Source organism: Sarcophilus harrisii, chromosome 2 (assembly GCF_902635505.1).
Source record: "Sarcophilus harrisii chromosome 2, mSarHar1.11, whole genome shotgun sequence".
Lineage (NCBI taxonomy): Eukaryota > Metazoa > Chordata > Mammalia > Dasyuromorphia > Dasyuridae > Sarcophilus > Sarcophilus harrisii.
The window spans coordinates 136,412,279-136,425,731 of NC_045427.1; the positions used below are offsets into that span (position 1 = coordinate 136,412,279).

Sequence of the window (13,453 nt, forward strand, 5' to 3'; positions counted from 1 at the left end):
CGGGTTTCTGAAACGCCAAGGGGTCAACCTGATGGGTTTCGGGGTCAACGGAAGAAGGAGAGAGGAGCCCTGGCGGCGAGAAACCCCCGGCCCCCCGCCCAGCAGCTGAGGAACAGGAGGACGGCCATCTTGGCTGGGCGGGCCGGGCTGGGGAGCGGCGGGCGCTGTACGATTGGGGGGCTCGCCCGGAAGTGACGCGCACCACCCGGAAGCGGAGGGGGTTCCCCGGCCCACTCCCCCCCTCGTTCGTTCGCTCCCCCGCTTCCTCCCCGCCCCCCTTCCTCTCCATTCGTTTCCCCCCCTCCCCGTTCCCTGCCTTCTTTTCCCCCTTCCCTCCCCATCCCTCCCCCCCAACCTCCGGAGCTGGGAAGAGAGTCAAGATGGCGGCGAAATCCGATGGCGGCGGCGTGGGGGTGGGCTTCGCCCAACTGCACAACCTGGACGAGGCGGTGGGCAGCGGCGGCGAGGAGGACGGGGAGCCTGGGGGAGGCGGCTGCGGCGGCGGCGGAGACGGCAGCGACCCCGGCGAGAGCAGCTCCCTCCACATCTGCCACTGCTGCAACACCTCCTCGTGCTACTGGGGCTGCCGCTCCGCCTGCCTGCGCTCCCTCTTGGGCAAGAAGCCGCGCCGCAGCGCCGCCGCCGCCGACGGGGGGGACCAGCCGCTCCAGCCGCCGGCGGACGCCGCGCGCCCCCAACCGACGCCCCCCGCCGGCGCCGCGCGCCCCCAGCCCCTGCCGCCGCCGCAGGTGGAGCGGCCGTGGCTCGACTGCCTGTGGATCGTGCTGGCGCTGCTGGTGTTCTTCGGGGACGTGGGCACCGACCTGTGGCTGGCCCTCGACTACTACGGCAAGGGGGACTACGGCTGGTTCGGGCTGACGCTTTTTTTCGTGCTGGTGCCGTCGCTGCTGGTGCAGAGCCTCAGCTTCCGCTGGTTCGTCCAGGACTACACGGGCGGAGGGCTGGGCGCCGTGGAGGGGCTCAGCAGCCGGGGCCCCCCCATGATGGGGGCCGGTTACGGCCACGGGGCGGCCCGCGGGGGCGGCGGCCCCGGCGTGGGGGGAGGCTCGGCCACGCCGGGGGCCCAGCGCTTGTGCCGCCTCTCGGTGTGGATCTGGCAGTCGGTCATCCACCTGCTGCAGATGGGGCAGGTGTGGAGGTAAGCGAGGCCCGCTGGGGGGGGGGGGGGGCGGGGGGGGGGGGGGGGGGGGGGGGGGCCCCGGGGGGGGCGCGGGGGGGCGGGGGGCGGGGGGCGGCTGGCTGATGCCTCGGTCGGAGCGCGCCGGGGTGTCGGGTGGACGCGGCCCTCCAGGTAGCGCTCTCCTCCTAGGCGCCTTCCTTGGTTGCCCGTAGTAGGGAAACCTCGCTCCAGGCCCCTGAAAGTGGGGTAGTGGGGCTTCTCCCAAGGGTCTGAAGCCCTCCTTTTTTCGGCAGTCGTGGCCACACCTCTGTGTCCCGAGGAGGCCCCACGTCCCCTTTCCGTCTTGTTTTCCCTGTAGGTCGGACCTCGATCCAAGCCCTTGCCTTCTCCTTCTCCGTTCCCCAAATCTCTCGGTGTTTATCTCGATCACCTGCCCACTGCGCCTTCCTTTATTTTTGCCTCCACACCTCCTCTTGCTTTCCCTCGCTGCACCTGGTCTGCGTCCTGAGGAGAGCTCCTGTCTTTTTCCTGTCTGCTCTGCGATGGCCTACGTGGGGCTGTCCGAGACATCCTTGACTGTCTGTCCCCTTCTGTAGTTTTTAACCCTTCCCTTTTTTCTTGCCTTCCTTTCTGATAGATGCGTCCAACCCTGTGGTAGTTTTTCAGTGGCAGGTGGAATTGTGCAGCATATCGTGAATGTTAAGTATTCAGTACTTATTCAGAGGACCAATTGTCGTAGCTGCCTTTCTTTGAGCTTCTTCCTCGCCTTTATTTTTTGTTGGCAGGTCAGGTACTTGAGAAGGATGGCGAATGTACAAAAGGTGCGCAGAAACTTATCGATATTCTTTCTCCCTTCTCTGAACATGCCCCAGTGCCAGTTGAATCGGTAAAAGCCCCTTGGAGATGTTCCTTTTTGCTCGGTTATATCTGAGCCTTAACACGCTGACAATTAGATTAAACCTTTAGTGAATCTGCAGTGTTCCCCTGACAAAACCAACCGAAAACAAAGTATCCGTCTGGAAGCAGTGGGGTGAAGGGACGAAGGTGTTTGGAAAATAGCTGGCACGGAGAAGAGCTCTTCACATATATTGCTCTGTGAAGAGATGTGAGTTACCAAGGCTGCCCGACTCGTTAATGCAGAAGATTTGCAGTGCCTCCAGTATCTGCTGGTTAGGGCATCTGACACAAGCAGTGTCAGAGGAACACTTCAGTCTAGTTGCATGCACAGAAATCACATTCCAGGTTAGTTGGGTTGTTCATCTTGTTCTTCATTCAGATGTCATATTGTGAATTGAAAGTTGGAAGATTGTATGGAACTTAAATAAAATAATTGCAGCTTATGGTCTGAGTCTTTGTGGGGAGGTTAATGGGGGCTCCTGATTCAAATTCTTCATTTTTCTGGTTTTTACTTTGTATGTTGAAATTGAACTAGCAACAGTTCTCCCTCTCCCCCCCCCCCCCCCCCCAACCTCCTTGAAAGCAGTATGTCTGCAGCTTATTCATTTTTTGCTGGTGAAGGTTGTAAACAGAGAAGAGATATAGAACAAGTAATTTGCAGTTGGTATTACGATTCTATCCTCTAGGATGAGTTTATTTTGGAAAATAAATATTTTGAAGTAGAAACAATTGTTATTAATGCAAAAAAGGTAAACTTTTGAGCTTAGGAGAAGACAGTTACATTGAGGAAAGCTTTTCTCCTACTGCTCTTAGGAAATAGAAGGAAATACAATAAGAAAGAAAAAGTAATGAGAAGATGCTGATTTCTAAATATTAAAAATGGTAGTTCATATTGTACTAACAGCGAATTTTTGACAGAATTAAAGAGAAGCAAAGCCTTCTCAAATATGAGAGAGAGTGAGTAATAAATAATGTTTGATTAGACTAACACATTTGATCCTTTTGTAATAGGTAGAATTAGTAACTGGCTGATTATTAATAGCTATTAGTAAACATTTTGAACATGATAAAAGTCATATTGCCTTTTAAGAACTTGTAGAGACAGTATAGAATAATGATACCCCTATTGATGTGCTTTGCTGTATAGCATTTGGGATTCTGTGAAATAGGCAGTATTAAAAGAAAGGTGGTTTTTTGATAGTCTGTGCAAAGCATGAATCTATTGAAATCTATTCTTATAGGTGTTAAAACATGGGGAGGGTTATTTTTTGAGAGGAGGGAGAGGAAGATAAGAGACAAAAAGACCATTTTAAGGGGTTCATGGCTTTAATTTTTTTCAAACTAGAACATTTCAGCAAAACTTGGACTTTATACCAGAGGAATATTTACTATTTAACTTTTCCTATTTTTAAATCTAATCTTATACTGTAAAAGCTTAGATCTCAGAATTACACTTACAGTTTTTTCCTGTAGCATTGAGGTAAGATAACAATATAATTGGAAGGTTACAGATTTAAATCTATTAAAATCTCTATTAAGATCTTTATATTTGGCTTCTGTGTATGAAATAATCTAACACCCTTATGAAATGCTTCTTTCTTGGAAGCAAGTGAAATTCCCAAATTTTGTTGATGTTATTTATTGTGGCTTCATGGACCCATTACAGATTAATTTTAGTTTGTACTAGAAATTCCATCGACCTTAAGTTTTATACCAAACATCTCTTCCATTAAGTCAGATAATATATATATTATATATTAAGTCATTATAGTCAATCATTAAGTCAGATAATATATATATATATAATACATCAATAAATAATTTATGTCTTTTAGAATTTACATAAAAGTTATGGGTCACTTTTTGTAGGAACCAAATAGGACAGGAAAAGGGGTAGTTTGCAGAGTAATTTAATGAGAACTTTTGCAGAGAGCAAAATAAGATTCTATGGCACTAGATGCCCCACCCAAGTTAAACTCCTGGCCTCTAATTTGTTTACTTCCTTGCCTACTCAAGTCTTGATTGACAAGACCTTCTTCAGTCTCTTCTTTTTGATTGGACAGTGAAGTACCAAACCTCCTCCCAGTGCTTCCCTTTATGAAAAGTTGAAACCACACTTTTGAGCTTACTTTCCTTTCCTGATTCCAATTCAACAGAATGAGATGCCTCCAGACTAAGTCCCTTCTATCTCCTCCTACCCCCCATATTTTTCCCTATCTTTACTCCTCTTCCCAATTTTTTTGTATATTTCCCCTCCTCAATAGATTGAAAACTCCTTGAAAGGAGAGAACGTCTTTATTTTTAAGCCCGTAGTACAATTTCTGGCACATGGTAGGCTCTTCTGTTTACAGTATATTATTTCCCTTCTAATTACTTAAGATGTTACACATTCTATATATAATCTTAGGTAAGGAACATCTAGTTTTCTTGAGAATATCCCTAGGGGATACCACTTTTTGACATTTGAGAGGTAAACATGCATCAGAAAATGTTTTTATTATTGGAAAGTAGGATAACTATTTTCTTAGTGAGTTTGGCGTTCGAGAATATTTTGTTTAGTTTGCCATAATCATGATGTATTTTAATGTAGTTTGTGTTTTTATTTAGCAATAATAAATTTTCCTCTTTCTTAAATTGATCCGAATTGTAGTGCCCTTTATTTATTTGAATGGAAACTCAAAAGAAACTTTAGTTGTTTTTTCTTTAAATACTAAAATAATTCAATCTAAAAGAATTTAAAGGAGGAAGAGAGATCTTTTAAAAGTAATGCATTTTTTCCCTATTAGAAAACTATGTATATAGTAATAATGTAGCATTGATTATATCTAGAAGATTAGTAAACTAACATCAGAATTTCCATGTTAGACAAAAGATCAAAGAAAATAGAAAGCAGCCATTGTGAGATAACAGTCCAGTTTGGAATATCTTGAAGTATGTGTTTCTTGGAAAGGGAATAGTTATTCCACGGTTGTATCAGGAGGCTCTTGACTGTGATGTAAGAGACAGAATACTAGTTTCAAAGATTTTACATAATCTGGGAGTTGTGCCATGCTGCAATAGAAATAGCACTGGTATAGGCCTGGGATCTATGTTCCCTGTGAAATACAGCAGGTAAAGGAGGAGAGTAGCCTGTGGTTATCAGAGTAGAAAGTGCTATAGAAAACATAAGGGCAAATGTGGGTTTCTTTAAGGCACTCTACTGAGTCCCTCATGTTAGCCTTTTGCACAAGATGAAGTATGGCTTGGACGGTGTAATGATATATTAGTAGATATGTTACTGGTCAAAGCAGTCAGCTTCAAAGAGCATTTAAAGAATCTTTGCCTATTTTGTATATTATACTTTGTCTATTATGTATATTATGCCACTAAGTGCTATCTGTATGTAATACTTGTCATATCAAGATATGTTTTCAGATTTGTGGAAGACATGAAACTGGAATGATCCAGGAGGAACTAGTGATAGATTGGAGCTATGGACAAAACTTAATGATAAATTATAATAGGAGTAAGGGTAAAGTTTTGCCTTTATAATTTTGAAAAAATCGGTAGTGCAACCAAAGGACTTAATTACTTTAAAAAATTTTTTTAAATGATTTAGCTATAGAAATGATATAGAAAGATTTGGGAGAAATCTGAATAGATGGAATAGTTAAGGGATGGAATAGTTGATATCACCAAGAGGGAGAATGTAGACAAAGAAAGAAATGACTATGATCCTATTAGGTGTCATTTCATCATTTAAAGGCCAGGAGTAAGAGATGAATGCCATCAAAGATGGAAAGCATAGGATTGGAGGAGAGAACTTTTGAGATTTTTGTGTCAAGAAAATTCACCTAGGAGGGACTGTCAAGAGGGTGGTAGGTGGGTGACTGGTATTAGATGCTGAAGAATTCAAGAAAGATGACATTTAAAAGGCCATTGGATTTAATGATTACAGTTAATAACATTTAGATAGTAGCACTTTTTGAGTACTTCACAGGTGTAATATCTTTACAACATTTCTCTGGATAGCATTTTGCAAATTTTAAGTGCTGGTTGTATGGGCCAGGCATTGTTTTTAAATGCTGCACTTGAAGCTTGCAATTGAATGGGGCTGGATGAGAATGATAAGCACAAATAATTATGAAATAAAGTAGACTGGTATTTGAGAGGTGTCTCAAAAGTGGTTTAAGATATTTGAAAAAGATGAGATTACTTTTAGCTTAGGGGACCTGGGAAGGATTCATGAAGGAAATGTCACTTGAGTTGATGCTCAAAGAAATGAAGGATAAAGATAAGGAATCTACATATAGGTAATAGTGTGAATAAAAACATAGATGTGAGAGGGCAGACTAAGACTAGGATACCATGAGTGACTTATTTTGTCTCTGATGTAGGTTACTGAAAGGGAATTTTAGTATGAGAAATGGTTGAAGAGTAAATGGAAACCTGATTATGGAGAATCTTACTATTAAGATAGGGGATAGTTCATAAAAAGACTTAGGGGTTTCTTGTCAGCTACAGGGTCATTATGAGTAAGCAGTATGATGTGACTGTCAAAAAAACTAATGTGGTTTTTGGAGTCTATAGAATTACAATGAAGAAAGTATAGAAAGTAGTACTTCCTATAGAAAGTAAAATTGTAGTGTCCCATTGTAATTGGCATTTGGCTAGGTACATTACATTATAGTATTGTGAGCAATCCTGGGTACTTAATATAAGAAAGATTGTTGTCAATTTAGAATACATCAAGAGCAGGAGTTCTCAACCAATTTTGTGTCATAGGCTCCTTTGATAGAAGCCTATGTATTCTTTTTCAGAATAATCTTTTAAAATGCACAAAAGTAACAGAATTCCAAATGAAACCAGTTATGTTGAAATGAAGATATAATTTTTCTCCTATCCAAATTCCTGGACCCTCATATTAACAACCCTTATGTCTAGAGGAAAGTGAGTGACCAAATTGGAGAAGGGACTTGTACTGGCAACTTAAGAAGAAAGATGAATGATATCTGTCTTGTAGAGGGTACTAATCCTTACTGATTCCCCATTTTATTCAGTGTTGCAGTTAGAAATCGGATAAAAAATTTATTCAGTTTAGTAAAATTTATTAAGGGCTTACTATGTATCAGGCACTATGCTAAGCAAGAAAGTTAAAAACTATTCCTTTTCTCAAGAAACACATTCTAAAGGGAAAAATAATAATCTAAAAGATATACAGGGCAAATTGGAAGTATTCTCAGAGGGGAGGGCTGTTGAGTAGTGAGAATTCTGAAAGGCCTTTTGGGGAAAATATGATTGCAGAAAGAGCTGAGCTTTCAAGGAAACCAGTGAGGCCAGGAAGTTGGAGATCAGGAGATAGCACAATCTGCTCATAGATACACGTAGGCAGCCAATGGAAGGACACAGAATTAGGAGATGGAGTATCTTCTATAAGAAACTGCAAGCAAGCCAGTATTGCAAGATCATAGATTAAGTAGAGAGCAGTAAAGTGTAAAAATATTGGAAAGGTTGAAAGGTTGTGAAGTGCTTTAAAACCAAGTAGATGTAAATAGAAAGCCCTTGTAGTTTATTGATTGTGGGAGAGACAGGGTTGTTTATACTTGTACCTAAGGAAGATACACTTGGCAGCTTAGTGGAGAATGTGCTGGAGTAGGAAATAGAAAGTAGGAAAAATCTAGATACTGCAAAGTCAGCAGGACTTGGTAACATTGGATTTGGAGGATGAGTTCAAGTGAGGAATTGATGGTGCTGCCACTGGGTAGGGAGTTTGGATGATTGGGAGGATGGTAAAGAAGGCCTAGGATATACCCTTGTGGGACATCTATAATTGGCAAGTGTGACCTGATTGAAGATTTAACAAGAGTCAAACAGGAGAGCCTAGAGAGAACATTGATAAATTTGAAGAGAGCAGTTTTCAATTCAATTATGAGTCTGTAGCCAGAGTTTAGGTGACAGAGGAGAGAGTGGAGGCATCAATTATATTGGCTTTCTCAAGGAGTTCAACTACTAAAAGAAGGTAGAGATATAGGAGGATTGCTAGAAAAGACTGAGAAGTGAGATTCCATCGTATCTCAATAACTTTTTTTTTTTTTTTTCCCACTGTTTTACCTCTCTTAAACACTTCTACTAAGCTATGGTTAATGAATACAGATAAAGTATATATTATACATACATGTGTGTGAATATATATGGACACACGTTTGTCATCTCCTAGCCTTCCATTCTGTGTGCTAAATTATAAATTTCTTCGGGTAGAGATTATGCTTTCATTTTTTTTTTTGTATCCCTTTTGCTACTTGACAGTATTTCTCAGTAACCAGGTGCTTTATACATGGTAGTTGAAGCAATGCATAAATTTGGCTTAGTTTTTGAGAAAGGAACTGGGAATTTGCCTAGGGGGAAAGGATACAGTATTGTGCTTAAGACAAGGTCCTTCAGGTCTAAAATGTCTTCACTCATTATTGCCTTACTTAGAGGTTCATTTGAATTAACAAGTTTTTGGTAGTGTGCAAGTACTCATCAAAGAGTTTAGCTTATTGGTGATTACTCCTTGGGTGTGAATGACTTTAATCATGTTTTCTTTCTATTAACTTTACCAGACTGAAGTTTAGTTGTCTTGGTAAAAGATAGGGAAATGGAGAAGAAAAGTCAAAAGTAATTTTGGATTGTGAAGCAGGTTTAGGTGGATGTTAAACCCTAAATAGGCTTTTAACAATGAGAAGATAATTTAAGGAAAATTTTTTTAGAGTGGATTAGCATTGGGGTTCAAGTCCTGGCTATATTACTAAGGAGTTGTATGAATTTGAGGAAAATAACATGTCACTTTATATATAATATCTCATTTGAACATCATAGATAGCTTTGTATAATAGAAGTTTAAAATACCTGCGTCTTACAGATAAGGAAACTGAAACTAGGAGAGGTTAGGCAATTTTTCTCCCATAAATCAGAGTCAGAATTTGAATTTGGATCTCTTCTTACTCCAGGTCTGATACTCTTTCTACTACACTATGTAAGCTCCTTGATATGGAATACTATATGAGATATTGATGATATTAAGCTCTAATGAGATAATATTTTTAAAGTACTCACCACAATGCCTGGAACATAGTAGAAGCTTAGAAATGCTTATGCCCCTCCCTTGCTCCTTAATATTGAGGGGATTGGATGAAATAAATTTGATTCCTTTCAATATTAACTAATAATAATAAATTATGCAAGGGGCAATAGGTACCCAGATGGTAAACATTTGGAGACAAAGGATTTAGAATAAACCAATAACAAACTTCTGTATGCTTTATCTAAGCTTTTGCTGGCATGTCCAATGAACATTTATTATGTACCTTTTATATACATTGACCTGTGCTAGGCACAAAGGCATATATAAAGGTAAAGAATAGTACCCTAAATGAGTTTACAATCTCATAGAAACCTGGCGACACACGAGTTATTGTTAAAAAAAAAAAAAAAAAAAAAAAAAAAAAGGTTATAACAACCTTCTTTTAAATTTAGACTGTAAACCTAGATGCATTACTTTTCTGCTAGAAAAAGATAGACATTTTCTTAAGATTAAGATATAATAGTATTAAACTTGTTTTGTCTCAGAGGTCAGAACTTGGGAGTAAATGGTTATTCATTAAGTTTTAATCACCTACCTTGTGCTAGGCTTTGTACCAAGTTATAAGGATTCTAATTAAGGCAAAAGATAAAGGCTAGGTCCTTCTGGTCTAAAATGTTGTCCTTCACTATTGCCTTAAGAGGTTCATTTGAATTAAGTCCTTATTAAGCTCTTGAGGATCTCAGATTCTAGAGTGGGAAGCAACTAGCAAACAAATATGTACAAACTATGTGTAGGAAAAGTAGGAAATAATCTACAGGTGGGATTTTAGCTAGGATTTGAAGGAAGCCAAGGAATCTAGGAGGTAGAGGAAGAAAGGAAAGCATTCCAGACATGAAAGTGGGGAAGGATGGGAATGGGTTGGGTGGGGGGTTGTTATGAAGGTCTTTTTATGCTAAATCAAATATTTTCTATTTGATCCTGGAGATGATAGAGAGGTGCTGGAATTTATTTAAAGGGGTAACATTGTTAGACCAGTGCTTTGGAGAAATCACTTTAGTAGTTTAGAATCCAGCTTCTTAAACTTAAAAGGTTGTGAAACTATTATTATCAGTAAATGTGATTTGCATATCTATAAATCCAATGTCAAGTAAAAGTTTCTTGGGCAAAAAAGGGGTCTCAAGTAGAAAAAGTTTAAGAAACCTTGGTTTAGAGGAGTGGGGAGAGACTTGAAGCAGGCACACCCATAAGCCTGCTTATAATAATAATATTTATTGCAAGAATCTGGGCCTGCATGAGTGTTAGCAACATCAGAGGATAGAAGGTAGCATATTTTTTCCCCATAGGGTTAAAGAAATTTTTTCTTTTGTTAATACTTCCTACTTACATGTAAAAGAATTTAAACAGGGAAAGGGACCTGTATGTGCCAAAATGTTTGTGGCAGCCCTGTTTGTAGTGGCCAGAAGCTGGAAAATGAATGGATGCCCATCAAATGGAGAATGGTTGAGTAAACTGTGGTACATGAATGTTATGGAATATTATTGTTCTGTAAGAAATGACCAGCAGGACGAATACAGAGAGGATTGGCGAGACTTACGTGAACTGATGCTGAGCGAAATGAGCAGAACCAGGAAATCATTATATACCTCAACAATGATACTGTATGAGGATGTATTCTGATGGAAGTGGATTTCTTCAACAAAGACAAGATCTAACTTAGTTTCAATTGATCAAGGATGGACAGAAACAGCTACACCCAAAGAAAGAACTCTAGGAAATGTATGTAAACTGCTTGCATTTTTGTTCTTCTTCCCAGGTTATTTATACCTTCTAAATCCAATTCTCCCTGAGCAACAAGAAAACTGTTTGGTTCTGCACACATATATTGTATCCAAAATCTACTGTAATCTATTTAACATGTATAGGATTGCTTGCCATCTGGGGGAGAGGGTGGAGGGAGGGAGGGGAAAAATTGGAACAGAAGTGAGTGCAAGGGATAATGTTGTAAAAAATTATCCTGGCATGGGTTCTGTCAATAAAAAGTTATTAAAAAAAAATTTAAACAATCATTAAAAATTTTTAAATTCGTATTCTCTCCTTTATTCCTGTTCTTCCCCCTTCTTTGAGAAGGCAAGCAATTAATTTTGATTATGCTCATGAGTTCATGCCAAAAATAATTCCATTATTTGCCATGTTGCAAAAGAAAATACAAACAACATAAAACTAAAAATAAAGTAAAAAAAGTATTCTTTAATCTGTCTTCAAAATTCATCAGTTTTCTCTCTCTTAAAGCGGCTAGCATATTTCATCATGGGTCCTTTGCTGTTTTTCTGTATGATATTCTAGTTCTTCTTACTTCCCCTTTTCATGAGTTCATATACTTCTTCCCAGGCTTTTCTGAAACTATCCTGATTGTCATTTCCTATAGCACAATATTATTCCATAACATCACAATATTATTCTATCACATCACATCTACAATTTGTGTAATTGCTGGATATTCATTTCTTTGCCACTACAAAATGAGCAACTATAAATATTTTGGAACATAAAAGTCCTTTTCCTTTGATTTCTCTGGTATGCAGACTTAAGAACGGTATGACTGAATCAAAGGGGTTGCAGTTTTATGGTTCTTTGGATATAGTTTCAAATTGTTTTCTAGAATGGTTGAACTAATTTCATAATTCCAGTTATGGAGTTATAACAGTGCATTAGTGTCCCAGTTTTTCTACATCCTGTCAGCATTTGTCTTATTTTCCTTTTGTCAGCTTGATACCTGTAAGATGGTACCACAGAGTTGTTTTAATTTACATTTATTGATTTTAAATCAGTGATTTAAAGCAATTTTTCATGGGATTATTGATAGCTTTAATGTCTTCTAAAAACTGTTATGTGCTTTTACCATATATCAAGTGGGGGAATAGCTCTTATTTTTAAACATTGTTAACTACATATATGAGAAAAAAGGCCCTTCATCAGAGACACTTGTAAAAATTTAACTCTCAGTTTACTGTTTCCCTGCTAATTTTGTTTTTGTCTCCAAATGTTCATCATCTGGGTACTCACTGCCCTCACATAATCATCAATCCCTTCAATATTAGGGGGAAAGGAAGTAAACATTTCTAAGCTTCTGCTATGTTCCAGGTACTGTGCTAAGTGCTTTAAAAATATTATCTCATTAGATCTTAATATCATCAATATCATCTCCTATAATAAGAAAAATTCCATTGATTCCTAGGCTTTGTAATATTTTTAATAGGAATGAGTCTTGTATTTTTTCAAAAGTTTTTTCTTCTACTGATGTGATTTTTGTTTTTAATATGGTCAATTTTGTTGATAAGTTTTCTTAATATTCTTAATCATACTGTATGATATTTGTGACATATTACTAGTAATCTCCTTGCTAGTATTTTAAAATTTTTGTGCTGATAATCATTCAGGAAATTGATCTATAGTTTCCTTTCTGTGTTTTTGGTCTTCCTGAGACCAAAACATATTTGTGTCAAAGGAATAAGGAAGGATTTTTTTCTCTATTTGTTTTTTCAAATAGTTTATGTAATATTGGGATTAATTGTTTCTTAAATATTTGGTAGGATTTACTTGTAAATTCATTTGATCTTGGAGATTTTTTTTGTGGGGGAGCCACTCTATTATGGCTTGTTCAGTTTTTATTTTCTAAGTTAGGGTTATTTTAACGTGCATTTTTCTCTTCTGCTTATATTATTGTAAGTATTCATCCATTTCACTTAGATGTGCAAAGATTAGGCAAAATAACTCCTAATAATTGCTTTAATTTCATCTTCATTGGTGATGCATTCACCCTTTTCATTTTGATACTGGTAATTTGGTTTTCTTATTTTCTTTTTAAAAATCAAATTAATCAATGATCTATTTGAATTCTCCTTCCTCCCAATAAAGCCACCTTCTAGTTTTATTTATTAGTTCAGTGGCTTTTAAAAACAAAACTTTCAGTTTTATTAATCTATCCTTTGATATTTAAGATTTCCATTTTGGAGTTTAACTGAGTGTTTTTAATTTGTTCTTTTTTTAGTGTTTTTAGTTGCATGTCCAATTCATTGATCTGTTCTTTCATTGGTGTATTCATTTAGACATATATAATTTACTCTAAGTACTGCTTTGGTTGTATCCTGCAAATTTTGGATGCTATTTCATTGTCCTTCTCGTTAATGAAATTATTGATTAATTTTATGGTGTATTTGACTTTTAGTTTCCAATTAGCTTTTATTCTGTGCTTTCACAAAAAGGGTACATTTAATATTTCTTTTTTTCTGTATTGGGATGTGAGGATTCTCATTCAATTTTCTTCAGAGATCTAGCATATTTAACTTTTCTAAGATCCTAATCTTTCCCTTGAT

At 38.7% G+C, this 13,453-nt stretch overlaps 1 protein-coding gene across 1 annotated transcript in view; it reads left to right on the forward strand.

Annotated features, from left to right (window-relative positions):
* Window positions 1–263: 263 nt before the first annotated feature.
* Window positions 264–13,453, forward strand: part of XKR6 (XK related 6) — a 365,522-nt gene continuing 352,332 nt past the window's right edge. The window contains exon 1 of the mRNA XM_031950904.1: window positions 264–1,159. Within this exon, the coding sequence (XP_031806764.1) occupies window positions 381–1,159 (779 nt within the window). The 5' untranslated portion in view covers window positions 264–380. The remainder of the gene's footprint in view (window positions 1,160–13,453) is intronic.